The 17,720-nt window shown below is 51.9% G+C and overlaps 1 protein-coding gene across 8 annotated transcripts in view; it reads left to right on the forward strand.

Moving 5' to 3' along the window:
• Positions 1–17,052, forward strand: part of WDPCP (WD repeat containing planar cell polarity effector) — a 157,565-nt gene extending 140,513 nt beyond the window's left edge. For 5 of the 8 annotated variants that reach the window (XM_080389571.1, XM_080389570.1, XM_080389569.1 and 2 more), the window contains 3 exons: positions 6,180–6,280; positions 7,785–7,813; positions 13,877–17,052. In XM_080389571.1, the coding sequence (XP_080245697.1) occupies positions 6,180–6,280; positions 7,785–7,813; positions 13,877–13,927 (181 nt within the window). In that variant the 3' untranslated portion in view covers positions 13,928–17,052. Of the gene's footprint in view, positions 1–6,179; positions 6,281–7,784; positions 7,814–7,874 lie in introns of all 8 variants that reach the window. The other 3 variants (XM_080389573.1, XM_080389574.1, XM_080389575.1) reach the window with 3 other exon arrangements.
• The last annotated feature ends 668 nt before the right edge of the window (positions 17,053–17,720 follow it).

The raw sequence follows: 17,720 nt of genomic DNA on the forward strand, positions 1-17,720 counted from the left end.
CCCACCCACACCACCAGCCCCTCCACCTCACGCCCGGCGCTCGAGCTGGCCTCCCCCAGCAGAGGCCGGAGTTGTGGGTTGCCTCGCGCAGAGCTGCAAAAGAAAACCCCTCGCAGCTCCCCAGCTGGCCACGGCGCTGGGAGCCTGCCAGCACGGGCTGGAGTCTTCAAGGCACTCGCTGTGACAACGCCAGCCGGCTGGGAAGGTCACCTGCTGAGGCACAGGTGACTCCAACAGCCTCTTCTTTGTGCTGAAAAAACCCCACGGATGGTTGTGAGCATGTACCTGTAGCTTGTGTTTTGCCTCCAGTTTCACAGAGTTTGTTTCCTATAATACATCTGCTGCCAAGTCTGCGTCAGATTTCTTCATGTGAAGAAATCTGTGTAAGAAAGGAAGGGTTTGGGCATTTGGTGCCTACAGAAATAGGGACATTCTCAGTTCTGCAGTCACTGCGATGTTGCGTCTCTACTCCAGCATTACTAGAGATTTGGCTGCCTAATCTGAGACATCAGCGAAGGACACAGTTTGTAACGAATAGATGGTTGCGCAGCACTTGAGGAAATATCTTTAAATCGATCCAGCATGTGAACCCAAAATTAAATGGCATTTGCTTTCTGCTGCCTTTCACTTGAAAACTGGAGACGACAACACCTTACTAAAGCGGGGTGAAGTTCGTGAAGTCGCAGCTGTATAGTGCTTGCAGCTGAGTGTCTTAGTAGTGCACAGCAACATTATTATTCTAACCGATTTCCCACATCACAAATTCATATCTGACATTTCCCCTGTCCACTTCTTCCCAGCCTCCAACCACTACCCGCAGTTTCAAAATCAATAATCGGGACACATCCTCCCTCCTGCGAAGGCGCTCTGTTGTTCGTTAGCTTGGTCATTTTTTGTTTCACTATTGACTTTCTCCACTTCTCATGCTGTTTAAGGCTAGTCTTTGGTGTTTATGTATTCTGCTCACCAGTGAGATAAATGTACATCCTGAATAATTTCCTATTTACTTCGGAAGTCTTTCCCCTCAAGAAAAGCAAAAGAAGAAAATTCCGTTCTTGTGGTAGATTGACCTCTGTGCTTCTCCGTTCCCTAACCCCGGTCACAGTATGGCCTCCTGCCTTGGCCAGGGTGCTTCAGCCACACTTCATAGGTATTACTGGAGGCAACCTGTTGATCTGCCTTCTCAGCATCATTTAAAGCCTCGAGATACTGTCTTGGGGGGCTTGATTTGTCATCCGGGAAGCAAGGTTAATCTTTAGCTTTTGTTTGCTTCATCCCCTGCGCGTTGGCATACTGTGACATCCCACAGCAAACGTCCTTGCTGGGGGTGTGACAAGAGTCAGCTCACCCGTGCCGATGGCTCGTTTCTGTTGTCACTCCGCAGAGCTCCCCGCCGGGTCACAGACCTCAGCCGAGGCCACCCCGACGGTGGATCTAGCGGAACAGCTGAACGTGTTTTGAGAAGAGCATTGAGCCAGGTCACCTCCAGCTCACGTCCAACCCAGAGCGAACCTCTTCCTTGCCAGCTGAGCACCAGTGGTCAGTGTCATGAATCTTGCAATAAAATCCCCACAACCTCGTCCGTGCAAGCGAGTTGTAAGTCACGCCAAGGCAGCAGCGCCGCTCGTGCACTTGCCTGCATTACTTCGGGTGCTGCCGGGCTCCGCTGCCTCCTGGGTGGCCGTGGCTCCCTGCATCTCTGTGGGGCACCGCGACGGGACTTCGCAGGTGCTCAGTGAGAGTACTCAGTAGCTGCTCTGTCTTCTTTCCCCGAGCCCTTTGTTGTCTGCCTTGGCTTTACAACCTCGTACCAGCTCGTCGCTCCAAACTTGTGAAGTCGGTCGACCACGTTACTGCGTCTCTAACGCTACCACCCCTGTCAGACCCATCGCTGCCCACATCCGTACCTCAGCTAAGGTCCTGGAAGCTCATCTCCAGCACATACCCGGACTTTGTTCTTTCTTTTATTTCAGTCTTGGCAGAACCTTTGTTTTGGGACAGCTGAGGCTTATCTCATGAATTACACCGAGCCAGAAGCCCTGTGAAGACTAGCAGAAGACATTTCTGGTTAACTTACTTAATAAACCTTGTTGCTGACAACCTTCAGGGAGACTGGCATCTGCATATGTGTAACAGAAGCCCAGTTTTCAGGCTGCATTATTAATAAATCACTTCATTTAACTCTTCACATCATCATCTCCTTTGCCTAACAAGGAAAGCCGTTGCCTGGGACAGAGACAGGGGAAGCAAAGGACAGAAAAGGCTGGAACCAAAATAATAATTCGTAAAATAGTCTCAATGTTAGGGTTAGAGAACTTCCTGTAGGCGAGATCTGGCTTCTCTTCTTGCCTTGACAGTCAGAAAGCTTTACAGACAGAGAAAGGGCTCAGCTCCACGCACTTGATGAGAGCAGCAGCAGTGTGGCTGTCGGGGAGAGCTGGGTGCACAGCACGCACAGCAACTTGGGGACAGTAGAGAATTCAGGGCAACACTCCAGATAGAGGCATTTTATTTGCTGTGTCATTTCTTTCACTCTTGACATGAACAGGAAAGTTAAATACCACCAGCAATGCACAGTCCATGAATAATTTTGCAAGACAAAGCTCTCCCCTCTGGCTTACATTTGCCATTGGCCATTGCCATTGCCTCCCTCCAAGTGTCAGACACATTACAGCCTAGCAATCCTTGTCCTCTCATTATTCTTGTTACCTGTTTATGGAAACTTTTTGATTAACGGAACCCTTGTGCTGCCTGTAGATGAGGAAAACCTTTTCAGAAGGTATGGAGGCTGTTGCTCAGAGGACCAAGGCAGCATACCGATCCTCTGGACAACACCTCAAAGGAGCTGTTTGACTGTGGGACAGCTTATCTCTGGGTGAGTCAACCAGTGAGTGCTGGAAGCGTGCCGGAGCTCGGCACAGGGTCAGCGCAGAGCTATGGCTGCCCCCACTGCTCTGCCGTCAGCATTGCTAACTGCGGTGTGGGTCTGCTCCCCGTCAGTGTGTCCTTCTGTTGCCTCACCATAATGCATTGTGGGTTTCAGTGTCTTGCATTTGTAGTGTCAGGATGTGTGTGAGGCTGGGCTGGAGCCACCTACCTTGTCCCCATCCCCAAACCAGAATGACTCCTACTTTAGTTAGGATATCTCCTATTTTAATGGGAGTGGTTAAGGTAGAAGGCAAAAATTTATATCATCACAGTGACATTTCTCATAAAACTTTCCTGTTGCTTATGTACTTAAAGATACACATATTTATACCTCTCTGCAAGGTTTTTATTTAAGTTCAGAAGCATATTTGTATATTTTTAGCCTGTAGCACCACTGATCAAACCTCAGGAAGCATTAAGAGAAAACTGCGTGGCAGTCTTTCATATCTGTGTATGTTGGTTATTAAATCAGCATAAAGAGAGACAGAATTAAGAGTTACCCCACTGCATACTTTTGTGTGTCACATTAAAAAAAATTCCTTGCTCCACTGTTCCATGCAATTAAACAAAATATTGCCATTATGGCACTTCCATTTGTTCTTCCACCATCAATTATCTTTTTCAGAAGTCCTCTTTAACCAGGAAGCAAAATTCTTCAAATAGCAGGTCTTCAAATAGCAGGAATATAGGCTGAGAAATACGGTCTGCCACGGGTCCGGGAGTAATCTTACAAGCTTCTGTATCTGTCCTAGCAATTTTCAGTTCCAAAGTAACTCTATTATGAGGCGTGCTGCGGGGATGTGGCGATGGGATGTAGGAAATTCATCGTGGAAGTGGGATCCAGCAGCTCAGCAGTGTTAATCCTGCCCGGCTGCTGCAGCATCCCTTCTCATCCTTCAGCATTGTGCAGCCCCGGTGAAGGCAACAGGAGCTTCACGTGCACCAAGAACGCAACAGCGGGCAAATGCATGTGGCTCTGTGTGAAGTTGCACTCTCAATTTCTACATCTGTAAAACTGAGATAATACATTACCAACTTCAAAGGGGTGTTGGGCAAATTAATTAGTCAGCGATGCATACAGCACCTTGAAAACACGAAATTAACTCTTATTAGCCCATAAGTACTCGAGATGCATCGAGGTGCACTCTATGGCCTCTTGATTCCAGACAAAGGTCCTCTTGATTAAATTAGATTGCTAATGTATTAACGCGTTAGCACACTTAAAGAAAGAAAAGTTTGAAAAAGCAATTTGGCTTCATCACATGAGCAGCGTGTATACTTAATGGAAATTTTTCCAGCATTCACAAAACAAAGAAAAATCAATAAAATGTCTGCCAACTGTTCCACTGAAAACGTTTTATAATCTATAGCACCGAGAATCCCAAGCCAAGATAAACTAGCATTGCTGACAGAAAATACTGACAATTATTTTACATTGATTCAACTTGGCCCAGCCCAGACTGACCTTGTTTATTCATCTCAGTCTCTTAATTCATATTAACTTGGCATCAAACTGGGACATGTGGCATGTGGGCTGAAGACCCATTTCTGTATCTTAGATTCAGATAAATGTAGCGCATTGAGTACTTCCAGTGCCTTGAGCTCTTAGGTAGATTTATGTGCATTAGACAGAACTGGTTATGTTCCTTTTATCCCCGCTGGGCTTTTCATGTCTGTTGACTGTAAAACTAGAGGCTTGGTAGAGGTAACATCTTCTTCTAAGCCTTCGGATATACATGAAATCCTCCCAGTATTGGTCAATTTTAAAGACACATCCAAAGAGGATGGAGGGTTTTAAGCTCTTTTAAAACATAAAAATAGAAGGGTTATGGCAATTTGGCAGCCAAAAAAGCAATTTTCAGGTCTCGGCAGAATCCGAGGCTCTCTGTAAGAAAGCTGATCAAGACACTACGGAGGAGATAATGGGGTCGAAGAGCAGAAGAATCCCTCCGTTTTTGCAACCAGCATAATCTGGTCTCCAATGAAGTTTCTTAGTTTCTTTTGCTGAACCAATAAAGCTTAGCGTGATGGGAGAGTTGCATTACTGCAGCTTAAAAGTGTCTCGGGGAAAGCTGATGAGGAGAGTTGCTTTTAGTTGCTTTACAGATGCCCAGCTGCTTGCACAGCCATCGCCCGACTGGTAGCGTGAAGACAAAGGCGCAGGGAAAATCTGAGCTTTTTCTTTAATTATCTGTGTTCTCATCAGCAGTAAAGGGCTTTTTATTCTTGGAATGTACTATTTGTATTATCAGAGCCTAGCGAGGTTTCGCACTGTGGCAGTTAACAAATTGGGTGCCACACAAAAGCGTTCGCATTTCCATTCTCACAGCTGCCCTGCTGTCACACCTAAGAGCCACCCTTGAGTAAAACACTACTTGCTGTCAAACATGACTACATCCGTGGAGGAGGAAAAGCCACCCAAATGAGGAGACTCCCCCCAGAGGGGTTCCCAGCTGGCCTGGCGTGAGAGGTTTAGTTTATTTTCTCTGTTCGACTCGATCTTGCTGAACCCTCGGACTTCACCAGGCGCTTGGCAGTGTGTGGGCAGCAGGGCAAGTGGCAAGTCGGCAAGCCAAGGTAGCACAAGGTGGCCTCCATGTTTCCAGTTCCACTGTCTTGGGAATGGATTGCCTTTCCATGTGCCTACGTAAGCAGAGATTAATGATGAGTGAAGAAACCGAGACGAGCAAAACAAACAAAAGAAAAAAAAAAAAATTCCATCTGTATTTCCATAGCACATAGCTGGCATTTTCCTCCCTGCAGCTCCTTGGCAACTTGGATTTCAGTGATGGAAGCAGTGTGGGGACAGGATTTAACTTCAAAACTCACAGAAAATCAGTGCTGCCTTTTGGGTCTGATGTCCTCGTCTGCTGGCACCCACCCAACCGCCTCCGTGCAGGGCTGCTGCGGTGCCAGGTGCCTGCTACACGTGTTGCACATCCCCAGCCTGTCCTGCTTAACAAAACTTAAATTGCTCCAGAAAACACCAGCTTTACACCACATCTTTGAATGACAGGATGGTGCTGGAGCGACTGCACAGCCAAATGAGTGAACCTAGTGACGCTCAGTCAACAAACGTGCTGGCATCTGATAAAAAAGAGCTACAGTTTGTAGCCAGGGAATTACACAGGCTGCTGTGTACTTGAAAAGGCAGAAAACAAATGAAACAGCTTTGCTGTGCTATGCAGCGTCTCCCCAAGTCTTCAGTCCTTGCTCCCTCCCTTCCTATCACTTTTGTTTTGTTTTCAAAGACCCACCAGCCGCGGGCAGGCAGAGGACAAGGAGCACAAGCCTGGAGCAGATGGCCATGCCACCTTCCTGACGGGGAACCCCTTTTCCAGCAGCCAGGAAGGTAAGCGAGGGAGTCTCTTGCAGGTATGCCCAAGGGGGTGAACCTAGAAATAATGGTGAAATGGAAACAATACCTGGGAAAAGAACTTGGATCTAGGAGGGCAAATAAGGCCGTGGCATTGCAGCGTGAGCTTGGTTTGAGTATCGCTAGCAGGGAGAGGCCCGAGGACTCGGCCACCAGCTCTCGCAGCACAGACTAAATCAACTGATGGGATGAGCGTCCTCGTCTTGCAGCGCTATGCATGACTTGACAAAGACAGGCAAAGTGTTGGTTAGTTTTGGTCGTTGTTGCTCTGTTACTGGGGGCACAATGGCCACCAGCAGAGCCTCACCAGCTACGCGTCTTGTGAAGCCATATTTTGCACTACTTTGGGGGGGGGGGGGGGGTCGGGGGCATCCTCCCTCAGTGGTGTCTCTGTCACAGCGGAGTCAAAGTAGTGCTACAGTCTGACAGAGGAGGAGCCCAGCACGAAGAAGGCACGGTTAAAGGGCCACCCTGTAAAGTCAGCCAGGTGCATGTAAGAGTATTTGCACAAGGGGTGAGATGGGGCTTTTTATCTCCTGCTGGTGCAGGTGTCCCACCACTGCAGTGACAGGTACGTAGGAGCAGAGCCGGTCTCCAGCCACGCTGGCACAGAGTTGAGGCGTTAACTGCGGTTCCTGTAGCCACAACTGAAATGGTCTCAAACGAGCCAGCTACGGGTGCACTTCCACGTGACGGTGAAGCCGCTAGCAGCTGGCCACCATCGGAACGGGAAGGTCCTGCATCCCCCTCCCCGCCGCCTGCCGTCCACCTTCACGGGATCATGAAGGCAGCCACCGGCATGTTAACCCAACCCAAAAAATGGATGTTATCTTTCCCGTGGGCTTTTGCCCATCCCCTGAACCAAATTGCCTTGCCTGGGGATGGGAGGACGCCACAGGCGGCACCAGGCGAGGGGCAGAAACGCGTTGCCTGCAGCAGGACTGCTTTTTGATGTTGGCAGCTGTTAATGGGGCTCAAGCTGTAACACGAAGCCTCATCCCCGGCACCTCCAGCAGCCAACTGACAGCACTCGGCTGCACAACCCTCCGAGACACGGGCCGAGCGCGCAGGCAGCAGCCCGGACCGAGCCCCACCACCCAGGCAGGAGGTGTGCTGCAGCCACCGCTGTCACTGTGGGCACCCCACGCCTGCCACGGCTCCCCGCCAGGCTGGGACGACATGGGAACCCTGATCCATCACCGGCCTTGCGTCACCACTGCCCTATCCGCAAAAATCACAGTTGCTTTAACTTGGGGGTTGAGGGAATATACATATCCCACATGTGTAGACTTGTATAAGCAATATATTAAACATTTGAATCCATCCATTGAATAAGAGGCTATAAAATAGCTGTGTCCTATCAAAAAAAGTGAAGGAGTTACCTAATACCGTAGCCTTGTTTGTTTGGGGTTTTCAGCACGTTAAACGGAATGTAAATAACATGGTGATCTCTTTTCTTTTTTCTTTTTTTTTTTTGAAGGAAATCTGAGAGCAGTTCCTTCAGAACAGGTAACCCATTTGTGATTTATTTTTTTATTTCTGCTTATTATTATTTACTCTTATTTTGCAGCTTCCTGAAACTCCCCGAGCCTGTCCCTGCAAGCTGTCTGCCTGCAGGGCTCTCGCTGAAATTGGTAGAAATGCTCCTATGCACGCTGCTAGAGCGGGGCTTCATCTGCAGCTTTGAATTGAGCGCAGCGCATAAAAGTCGAAAATTATTACCCGATGCCTGTTGGATGGGGCCTAAGAAAGAACTTATTGTCCTTCATCCACGTTCATCTTACACGAGCTAGCCAGTGCTCGTATTGGTGCTTTCAAGAGCGAGACCACAGTAAAGAGGGGTGAAATACAACCCTATGGTTTCATGATCACTTTAAGCTGATTTAACTGCAAGGTGCTGCCAAAGAAGGTGGATGGTCCCTTCCCCCAGCGCCAGGCTCGAGCCTGTGTCCTCCTCCCTCCCGCACCCGCTTGGGCTTCCAGCCACAAGAAGCTCCCCGGGCAGGAGAGGAGGAGACCTCCGGGTGGGCATGGGGACCCTGCCCTGTCCCCCAAAGCCATCAGCCGCCCCCATCTCTGGGGGCCGTTCCCTCCCAGCCTGCTCTGGTGCCCCGGGTGGCTGGGTGTCCTGGGGGTGCGGATGGAGCGCAGGCGTAGGGGGAGCCTGGCTCCAGAGCTGGTGAGTCAGCAGCGTGCAGCACCAGCACACTCCTTCAGTTCTGCTTTAAAGGAAAATAGGGAAAAAAAAATTAAAATAAAATAACATAAATAAAAGCTGTCTGGCAGCAGCGTGGATGAAGGCACAAGAGTGCCTGTATTGTAGCCTCCATTTTAGCCTCCTCCCAATTACAGTTCTTGTTGAAACTTTTATTTTTGAGGCCAAAGCATTCAATGTTTGGCCTTGATACAAGCAGATCATTAAAAAGAAAAAAAAAAAAAAGAAAAGAAAGGAAACACTTCAACCTCCCAGCAGAGCACGATGGCACTTATTTATTCCTTTCATTACAAAACCAGCCCGTGCCAAGTAAAATCGTGCTCTAAGAGCTGTTCTACCAGTCCCGAAGCACTGGAGAACAACACGTGCCGGCCCCACCTCTGCAGCCTCCCGTGGGCCCCGGCACATTTTGCCTGGGTGGAGGATGGGGAAAGGCTGGGGAGCAGGTGACAGTTCGCTGCGCTGGGGTCGCGCTGGCGGGGAGTCCCTCGATTCAAAAGAAAGTCCCCTGTTGCCTTTTGATGGCTTTGCTTGCTTCAGGATACAGAGTAAGGTAAAATATAGCAGCAGTGATGGTCTGGGGATGTTGTGGGATTCCTGGGTTTGCAGGTGGGTTATCCAGCAGGTAGCTGCTCCTCCCCTGAGCTGCGTGTAAGATGCTCCTTATCCTCACCTAAGCAGTTGAATTAATAAACTCAGAAGCGCATCTGAAAGCTCTGGACTATGACAAGAAGATCCATGAGTGCAAACGTACAGGCTGTGTAATGAGAGTGATACAAAGAAGAAAGCTTTGCCGTCACATCATTCAGGACAACAAGGGAGCATCCTTAGTTCCAAAAAGCTACGGCAGCGGAGCGGTCAGCATTGCTGGAAGCTGCCAGGTCAAAGCGTGACCTCTACGACCGTGGTGGAGGTGCCCTGATTTCCCCACAGGTCGCCGAGCTGCCATGGGAAAGCGGGACACCTCCACCCCTGCAGCGCTGCTGTTCCTCGCAGGACCGAGGAGAGGAGGCAGCAGCTCTGGTGAGAGCTTGGGCAATGACTTGTTGGGTAAGGGGCAGCCTGGTGTGCACACACCAGGTTTTTTTGGAGTACAAAAGCCATCCACGCAACACTTTGTAGTTCTGGGAATACATTTCCAACATGATTCTGTCCTGACTTTTAATGACATGTGGGAATTCAGAAGTTTGGGAGCAGTTGGGTACCAATGCAGGAGCCGGCACCCAGCAAATCAGAGCAGCCCCTTCTAGCTGAACCGACCTCTGGTTTTAGTTCAACCCATCCCAAAGGCAACCCAAACCCACTGTCGGCAGTGGCTCTGCACCTGGAACCACCACCAGCCTGCTGCATCAGTGCCAGCATTTGATGGACAGCCCATCCCCAAGGTCCCACTTTCACCCTCCTGCTCCCCCAGGCTGGTGTCCCTCCACCGCTACTTCCCGCACGTTGCTTAGAGGAAGCCCTCACAATACCGGGCTCGGTGCCACGCGAGGGGAGCACACCCAGAGCCCAGCCCTTCTTGCACAGGCAATTCGGCAGGAGGATCTCTGCAGCAGCGAGCTGGAGGATTTGCTTTGCCCCACTTTGCCGGTTCGTTGCCCAAAGGCTGGAACCAGAAGTGACCTGTCCCCGGTGCAGATGGCCACGGAGCCCTCAGCAGGGACGTATCTGATACAGACCCATCTTTTGTAGGTGCATCGTAACGCACGTCTTCCTCGCTTGCTGCTGCCCTCAGCTATGAGGAAGCTTCTCCTCCCTGAAACTGCAAAGATCATGCAACAAACTGTTCCCAGTCACCTGCCAGAGCAGTTGGCTGTCACACAGCCAAACAACGCTCGAGCTTTGTTTTCTAGAGGAAAGCATTAGCCCTACAGCACGCAAGCGGCAGCTCAGAGGGAGGCAGTGCTACCGCGGGGGCCACCTGCACCCCTGCCAGTGGTCCTGGTGGCTTTGTGCTAGTGCAGGGCACGTGTGTGCCAGCTGCAGCCCCTTGGTGCATGGGTGATGATGGGCGAGGACAAATGCAGACTGCACGGCTTTGCCAAGCTGTTTTGGGACCATTGCTGGCCAGAGGGTCCCATTGCTGAGCATGGGGGTGGTGACAGCATGGGTAGTTGCCAGAGGAGCGAGAATAACCTGCGGCTTTTTTTGCCCTGTGCAAGCAGGGGTGAAGCAAGCGAGAAGCGAGCATCCCATCCGCAGGATTTGTTGAGGCCAGGATCTGGCATTCGTGTTCAGTTCTGTCTTCCAGGAAGGGCTGGAGATGGGGTGAGGGCAGCCTCCAGGGCCATGCCAGCCTGCTCTGGCTGCTTTGAGCAGGGCGATCTCCAGAGGTCCCTCCTCGCCTGCGTTATTCTGTTGTTTGATAAGCTTGAGCAACCTACATGGGTTGGTTCAGTGTCTCCATGTAGCAGTGCCCAGCCTTAGATAAGTAAAACTAAACCTCCAAACACCCTGGCCACCAACCTCAGTACAAACCAGACCCTTTGGAAAACGTGAATCTCAAGCGCTCTGTAGTTTCTGGGCTGAAGACTGGCCTTATTTGCGGCAATTTGAGATGCTGAAGCCAGCGGTGCCTTGTGGCTACCGAATGGTTGGTTTAATGTATTAGCCCCCAATAACCTGTTGGCCAGAAGGGTTCCGTACGGTGCCATCCAAGGGAAGGAAGGCACTTCCAGTGAAAGGGAGCAGTACCTATGGATCCTAACAACAGGCATGTCCTTCCACATAGCTTTTCCTGCAGCCTGGAATCGGGCAGTCTCCACCTGAAAAAAATAAGTGTTTAAGGTAATTCCCTGTGGCTCCTTCATTTATTCCTCTCTCCCACTCTCGTCCTTTCCCACCTTCATCATGCCCTTGAGAGTAATGCCCGGGAGAACAAGCGTAGCCTCCCGGGAGCGATGCGGCGCTGCGGGGAAGAGGTTTCTCTGTATTTCCTGCTCCAGGAGACAGAAGGGATCCTCTGTTCTGCCTCAGACCTGAGGAGCCCGAGCCAACCGCTGCCTGCGTCCTGCTATCCCTGCAGGTCCAAGAGGGCTTAGTGGCTTTTCAATTACAGGGTGTGCCTTCCCGAGCCGCTCCTCCCTTCGCCCGCCGGAGCGGGACCACATCATTACCATGCAAAGCCCCACGATCTGAACTCTCCAGGGCACAAGTGGATGCTCTCCCGTCAGGATATTCATGTTTTCCTTCTCTGGCTGAGTAGCTGCTCATTACCATAGGCAGCAGCACTGCGATGCTGGCTTCCCCTCTTCCTAGACAGCCCTTTTCCTCCACCATGAAAATCGACTCTCATCAAATTATTAGGGCTTCTTTTATTGCTGGGATGCTACATAAGAAAAGATGCAGATGTCAGAAGAGGATTCCAGTCATTATCACTCTTCAGCCTTTGATTAACATTAAACACCTCTACGAGCTTGATGCCACATCACAGGCTTCCCACGCAACACCACCAAGCCTGCTTTAGTGTGACCAGAGAGGTTTGCAAATAGTTTGTTTTTTTAAAGTATTTTTAAATAAAGCAGCTAGATGGGTCTGCAGAGCTGGGTTCTCGTTAACCTCTGCCCAGACAGAGGCAGGAATCGCAAAAGCTAGGTCAGATACCTATCATCTGATGCAGCTGGGACCCTGAGCCTTGAACAACAGGGACCTACCCAAACAACCTTGAACTCTGAATGATCAAACATGGTGTGGTGGTTTGTTTCATTCGTTTTCTCCAGTCTGCATTCACCTTCCCACCTCATCCCTTGGTCCCCAGAGCAGAAACCCCTCTGCATCAGGCACTGACACAGTCCCAGGGAAAAAAGAGCCACCCCTTACCTGCAGCCACTGATGCTCCTCAAGGCTAACGTACTGCTGTGGCTGCCCTGCAGAAAAACCTTTTGTATTTCTTTGGAGCCTCCAACAAGTGCCAAGCTTGCAGCCACCCTAAAGCCAAGGCATATGCACACAGCCCCCTCCCCGCCGAGGGCTGCTGCTGAGCGAGGCTCCTCGTAACCTCCTTGAGGGCACCTGAGCAGCACCTGCAGCGGTGATGCTGTGTGTCAAGTTTCAGCACTGTGATGATGTGGTGGGGCTGGGACGCAAGCGCTGCTCTGGATGGCATGCCGAGGACTCTTCCCATCATCTTCAAAACACCTCCAAGAATTTACAGGGGGTCGTGTTGTGACAGGGCCACCTCCCGCCATCTCCCTGCAAGGGTTGTGGCCGGCAATGGGCTGGAAACAACCCTCCGTGCCCACGCGGCACTTGTTCTGAGCCGTCGCACCTCTGCTCGCTGCACGCGGGGGTGGGCAGGCTGTGCACGGCACTGCCGCTCCGGAGGGTGACGCGATCTCTGTGGTGAATTGCACATGCCATGAGATGGAGCTGCTGCTCTGGTAAAGGTTCCTTATGAAGCCGAAGGTATTAGGGGAAATTTTTTTATTTTTTTTTTTCCCTCTTTCCTGAAGTCATCGAGCAGGGAGTCACTGAGGTGAGTCCCATCTGCCCTCGCCGGTTCTCCCACAGCCCTGACAGCCACCTCCAGGGCCGAGCCCACCCCCCTTCCCACGCCAGCCAGCGTCTTGCCCGCCGAGACAGCACAAACACACGTTCCCCTTTGTTTTCAGCTCCACACCTAGTTTTTTCCTTGCATCGTGAAGGGCTGGCTACTCATCTGTAATTCAAAAGAAAGCAATGACTCACTAGACTACAGCGCTTTCCAAGGCAAAGCATTTCATGGATTTCACAGGCACGCTAGCCCGTGTTATGAAATAGCCTCTGCTCGTGGCCCACATTCTCCCCATATCCGTGCCCTGTGCGGATCCGGAGGGCTGAGGTTCCCACCCTGCGGCACGGGGAATTGTGCTGAAATGGGGTGCTTGCACTGCGTGGGGAGTGGGGAACGCTGGCCCCACCGAACCTGGGGAGCCTGGCGCGCTCGCCGCTGGCGTCAGCCTAGCCCTGCGGTGTTCGCAGTATGTTTTAATTAAAAGGTAACAAAAATCTAAAGTTTCACTTTTGCCAATAAGCTTCCCGGCACCGGGGAAAGGGGCTCGAAGGCAGGTGGGGCCTCCCAGCCCCTCTCCTGCGCACCCCGTGTCCCCCGCCGGGGCCATGGTGAGCGGCCGCGGGAGCTGCAGCCCCTGGTTTCCCCCGGAGCGGCAGGGGAGGGGGCACAAAGGGGCTTAAAAAACGGGGAGAGGGGCCTTCCCTTGAGCCGCGAGGCAGTCTGCACCACTGTGGGGCTGCAGCCTCCGTTCCCGGGGCAAAGGGGGCCGGTGTCTGCAGGTGCCCCCCCTGCCCGGGCTGGGAGGGTGATTCCACCCCTCGGTGCTGGCCCCGCAGCCGGCCTGATGCTGTCTGTCCCTCCGCAGGGGACGGGGGACGGCGGCACTCTCCAAGTCATGCACTTCGGCCTGGTGTGACTGAGCTGCCACAGCAAGGAGGGGGAGACCTCCCCGGGGTGGGGAGGTTCACGGAAGGACCTCCAGCGAGCTTCCAGCCAGCCCTGGATCCAGCCGCTCGCGGGAGATGAAGCTCCGGGCTTGGCGGATCCGCTGCCCTTGGACGGCCGGGCTGCCCCCGTCCTGCACTGGCTGCCCCGCGTTTGCTCGGGGGGGGCAACCGGGTGACGCTCTCGTGGCATCATTCGAAGACATCAAAAAAGCGAGTAATTGCGGATCACTGTGTGTTGTACAAATGCAATGCTGACAAATTCGGGCAGGTGGGTGGGTGGGGTGGGTGTCTTGGAGAAATCCATGAACTTCTTGGGAGAAAGTCTGTAATTCCCTACACATTATATATTTTAACAATCTTCACTTGGAAGCAGATTTGAATTTCCACTTAAGGCTCTGAAAACCCTCCTATTGAGATACCAGCAGATAAAATCTTCACTCAGGATACCTCTGTGAAAGAGCAGCCTTTCACAGTCAGCAGCATTTTTCGAAGAATGCTCTCAATTTTCATATCTAGATATATCGTTGAATAACCATTATTTTGCCTTGAAAAAAAGACGTGGAGCCTCTTAAACATCTTCCCATTGGAGTCCAGATTTTAATCTGCCTTCTCTAACCACGAAGGGAAAATGCACCGAGAAGGTAACGTAACCTGTTCCAGCCCTCTAGTTTTTTTCTGGCGGTGAAGAGAGGAGCAAGCATCGTCTCAGGGCTTTCTTCCCACCGGCTGGTCGGGTGCAGCATGTACAGATCCAGGGTTTGGGCTCTGCCACAGGCGCATGCGCGGGTTAAGCTGGAGCTTTTTTGGGAGCATTGGGTGGCTGCAGCCCAAAGCCAGCGAACGCCTTGAAATTGGTTTTGTATGAGAAACAAATTTGTACGGTGGACTAAAAATAAAAGAACCGTGTAAAAAAGCAAGCAAACAAAAGACATTAGAAGTATTTTATTGTTATTAACAAAAATAAAATATTTGTGCTCACAGTCAGTCAACCATTTCCCCCTCTGAGCCAAAATCCTGCTGGATTTCTGCTGCGCCACGGGCAATTTTGGTTGCACCAGAAGAACTCCTGACCCATTTTGGCACTTCATCCACATCGGTACCTTTCCATGAGTTTACCTGAAGGGGACTGTTTGCTTTGCGGCTTGAAGGGTGCGAATGGGCTGTGACACAAAGGGTTTTGTACACTAAACGGGGGGGAAATTACTAAAGCAAAGCTTTGAAACAGAGCTGGCTGCTGCCTCGCCTCCCCGCGCGGAGCCGTGCTCCACGGCCACGCTCTGCGCAGCGCTTGGGGGGCAGCACGCTTTTAATGGCCTATGGATTTAAATTTAATTTCTGGAAAACACATGGCACAAGGGCAGGCAGCGATTGGGCACTGGTTCTGCATCGGGAGCTGCGGTGCGGTGCTTTGCTGTGCAGCTATTTTGCTGAATTGCAGCCATATTTCTGTCAGTACAAGTGATGGTCTATATGAGGGATTAATCTGACACCAGACAGTGATTCTTAATCCTTCAGTATATCATAATCTATTTACTTTGCATGCTAAGAGGATTTCAGCTTAAAAATATACAGGAAGTGATACTAGAAATGTACATAAGATCCAGAACGCTGTTTCCTAAAATTGCAGTTTTTCATTAAAAAAAAATAAAAATAAAAAATCCTCTCTTGCTTTCTTGGAAAAGTCCTGTCCATTTTGGGAGGGGGCAAGTGTTGGGTTGGGATCTAGCTGGAAATAGGCGTATGTTTTCCTCTGGGCTCCAGCCCGCTGACCATTCTCCCCCTCCTCCTTGCCCACAGCTCTGTGCTCGGCCACACGACACGGAAGGAGCTCTGCAGTGCAGCAGGTTCCTCGGCTGGGAGTGACACCAGCAGGTTCATTTATTTTTATTGACAAATTCAAAACAGGTTTGGAACCAATGCGGGATGTGATGCGCATTAATTGCTACTCATAGCGCAGGAATTAGCCATGAGTGGCTAACACAGACCGGGAAAACCACAGGTGGCCGGGCGAGGGTTCGGCCGCCCCCACCTGCCCCCGTGCCCGGCCAGCGAGGGGGCTGCAGCATCGCTGCACCACGCGGTGCTGGGCACGGTCCTGCAGCTTCCGATGGTTTAATAATTCCTGCTCGGCCATAACACTTCGCACCCCCAAAGCCCACCCTGCGGCCGGGGGGCGGCCGGGCCCCCCAGCAGCACAGTGCAGCCCACCGCCCCCGGGACAGGTCCCAACCGAGGGCAGCCCCCTGCCACCTGCCGGGGGGGGGGGTCGGGGAGCACCGGCAGAGCCCCTGCTCGGAGCAGGGTTTCTACTCACAGCAGCTACTCTGACAGCAGCGAACAGATCACCAATTATTTCAGGTCCACGAAGCACCGAGCGTAAAAACTAAGGACAGCCCAGGATAGGCTGTACGTGCCCCCCTCTGTGCCCGCCCCCCCCCCCGCCCCCCCAGCCCCCGCCAAGCCCTGGCCCTTGACTCACAGCAGGAAAGCACCACATGCCTTAGGAGCTGGCACTCAGCGAGAGGCAGGAGCTTCACCAGGCTTGTGCCAGGTACCGCGGTGTCCCGGCGCCCTGGCACCAGCCCCTGGGCTGCTGCGAGCACCGTGGTCCAGCAAAAAATGCTATTTAAAAAATATAATTATAAATACTAATAGTAGCTGTGCAGCCAGGAGCCTTCATGCTTGAGAAGGGAGGCACCGAGTCACCCAGGCAGCTGTTTCCCAACTGGGCTGCCCAAAATCTCAGCCGGGTGATGCCGCCGGCGCCTGCTGCCGGAGCTGGGCACGGCGACGTGCCACCAGACCTGCCGAGACTTGCGCCCGCTCCGGCCCCCGGGGAGTCCATGGTGGGAGAGCGCTCGGATGCCCAAGCCCCAGCCGTGCTGCTAGCGAATGGGGGGCTGCTGGGGGCCCCCCAAAGCTGGGCATGACCCTCCCCAGCCCGTGCCAACAAGCACAAGTCACATCTTGCCCACCTGCTGGCACCGGCCCGTGGGTGGCAGAGGGAGGATGAGGCCCGACCACGCCGGGCTCGCAAGTGGCCACGGCATGGATTGGGGAGTTCTACCCAATATAAGGAAAAAAAAAAGAAGAAGCAATTTTAGTTGTTTTTTCAGCAAACCGGCTGTTCCTGCTTGAGTTGTGCTTTGAAAAAAACCTCCAGGGCTGGGAGAAATGCAACAGCAACAACAAAAAAAATAAAATAAAAACGGAAGGCAGGCGCGCAGGACAAAGCCAATATTTGATGTGACCCCGCCACCAGCTGGGCTCAGCAACCAGCCCCACTGCTGTGCCCGTGGGACAGGGTAGTGTCCACGCGGTGAGGCAGGGGCAGCCGCTGGGCTCCCAGCCGGAGGGATTCCCCTGGGGATGCCAGCACCCTGTGGCGTCCCAACCCCCGAAGCAGCCCCCGCCATGGGCCACCACACTGGGGGATACTGGATGAAGAGGTGTAGGACCGTGCCACCAAACTGGAATTCAGGCTCCCCTCTTGGCTGCGTCACTCAGCATTGCTGCTTTCCTGAGTTATAATTTTTAAGGAAGATGACGTCTGTGTGATTTTTATTTAAAGCCGATGAAATGAGTGCATGTAGAGGGGTGTTATACACCTGCTGCCTCTTGGCTCTCAGGTGCTCACTAAATCTGGGAGGGCAACTTCAGTTCACTTTGTGCCCAGCACAGATTTTTATTCTTTTTTCTTTAATTATTTTTTTTCACAGCTCTGGGAAGGCTGCAATAACTTCTTTCCTTTTAACAGAAGGG

This window comes from Falco punctatus (assembly GCF_963210335.1).
Source record: "Falco punctatus genome assembly, chromosome: 5".
Lineage (NCBI taxonomy): Eukaryota > Metazoa > Chordata > Aves > Falconiformes > Falconidae > Falco > Falco punctatus.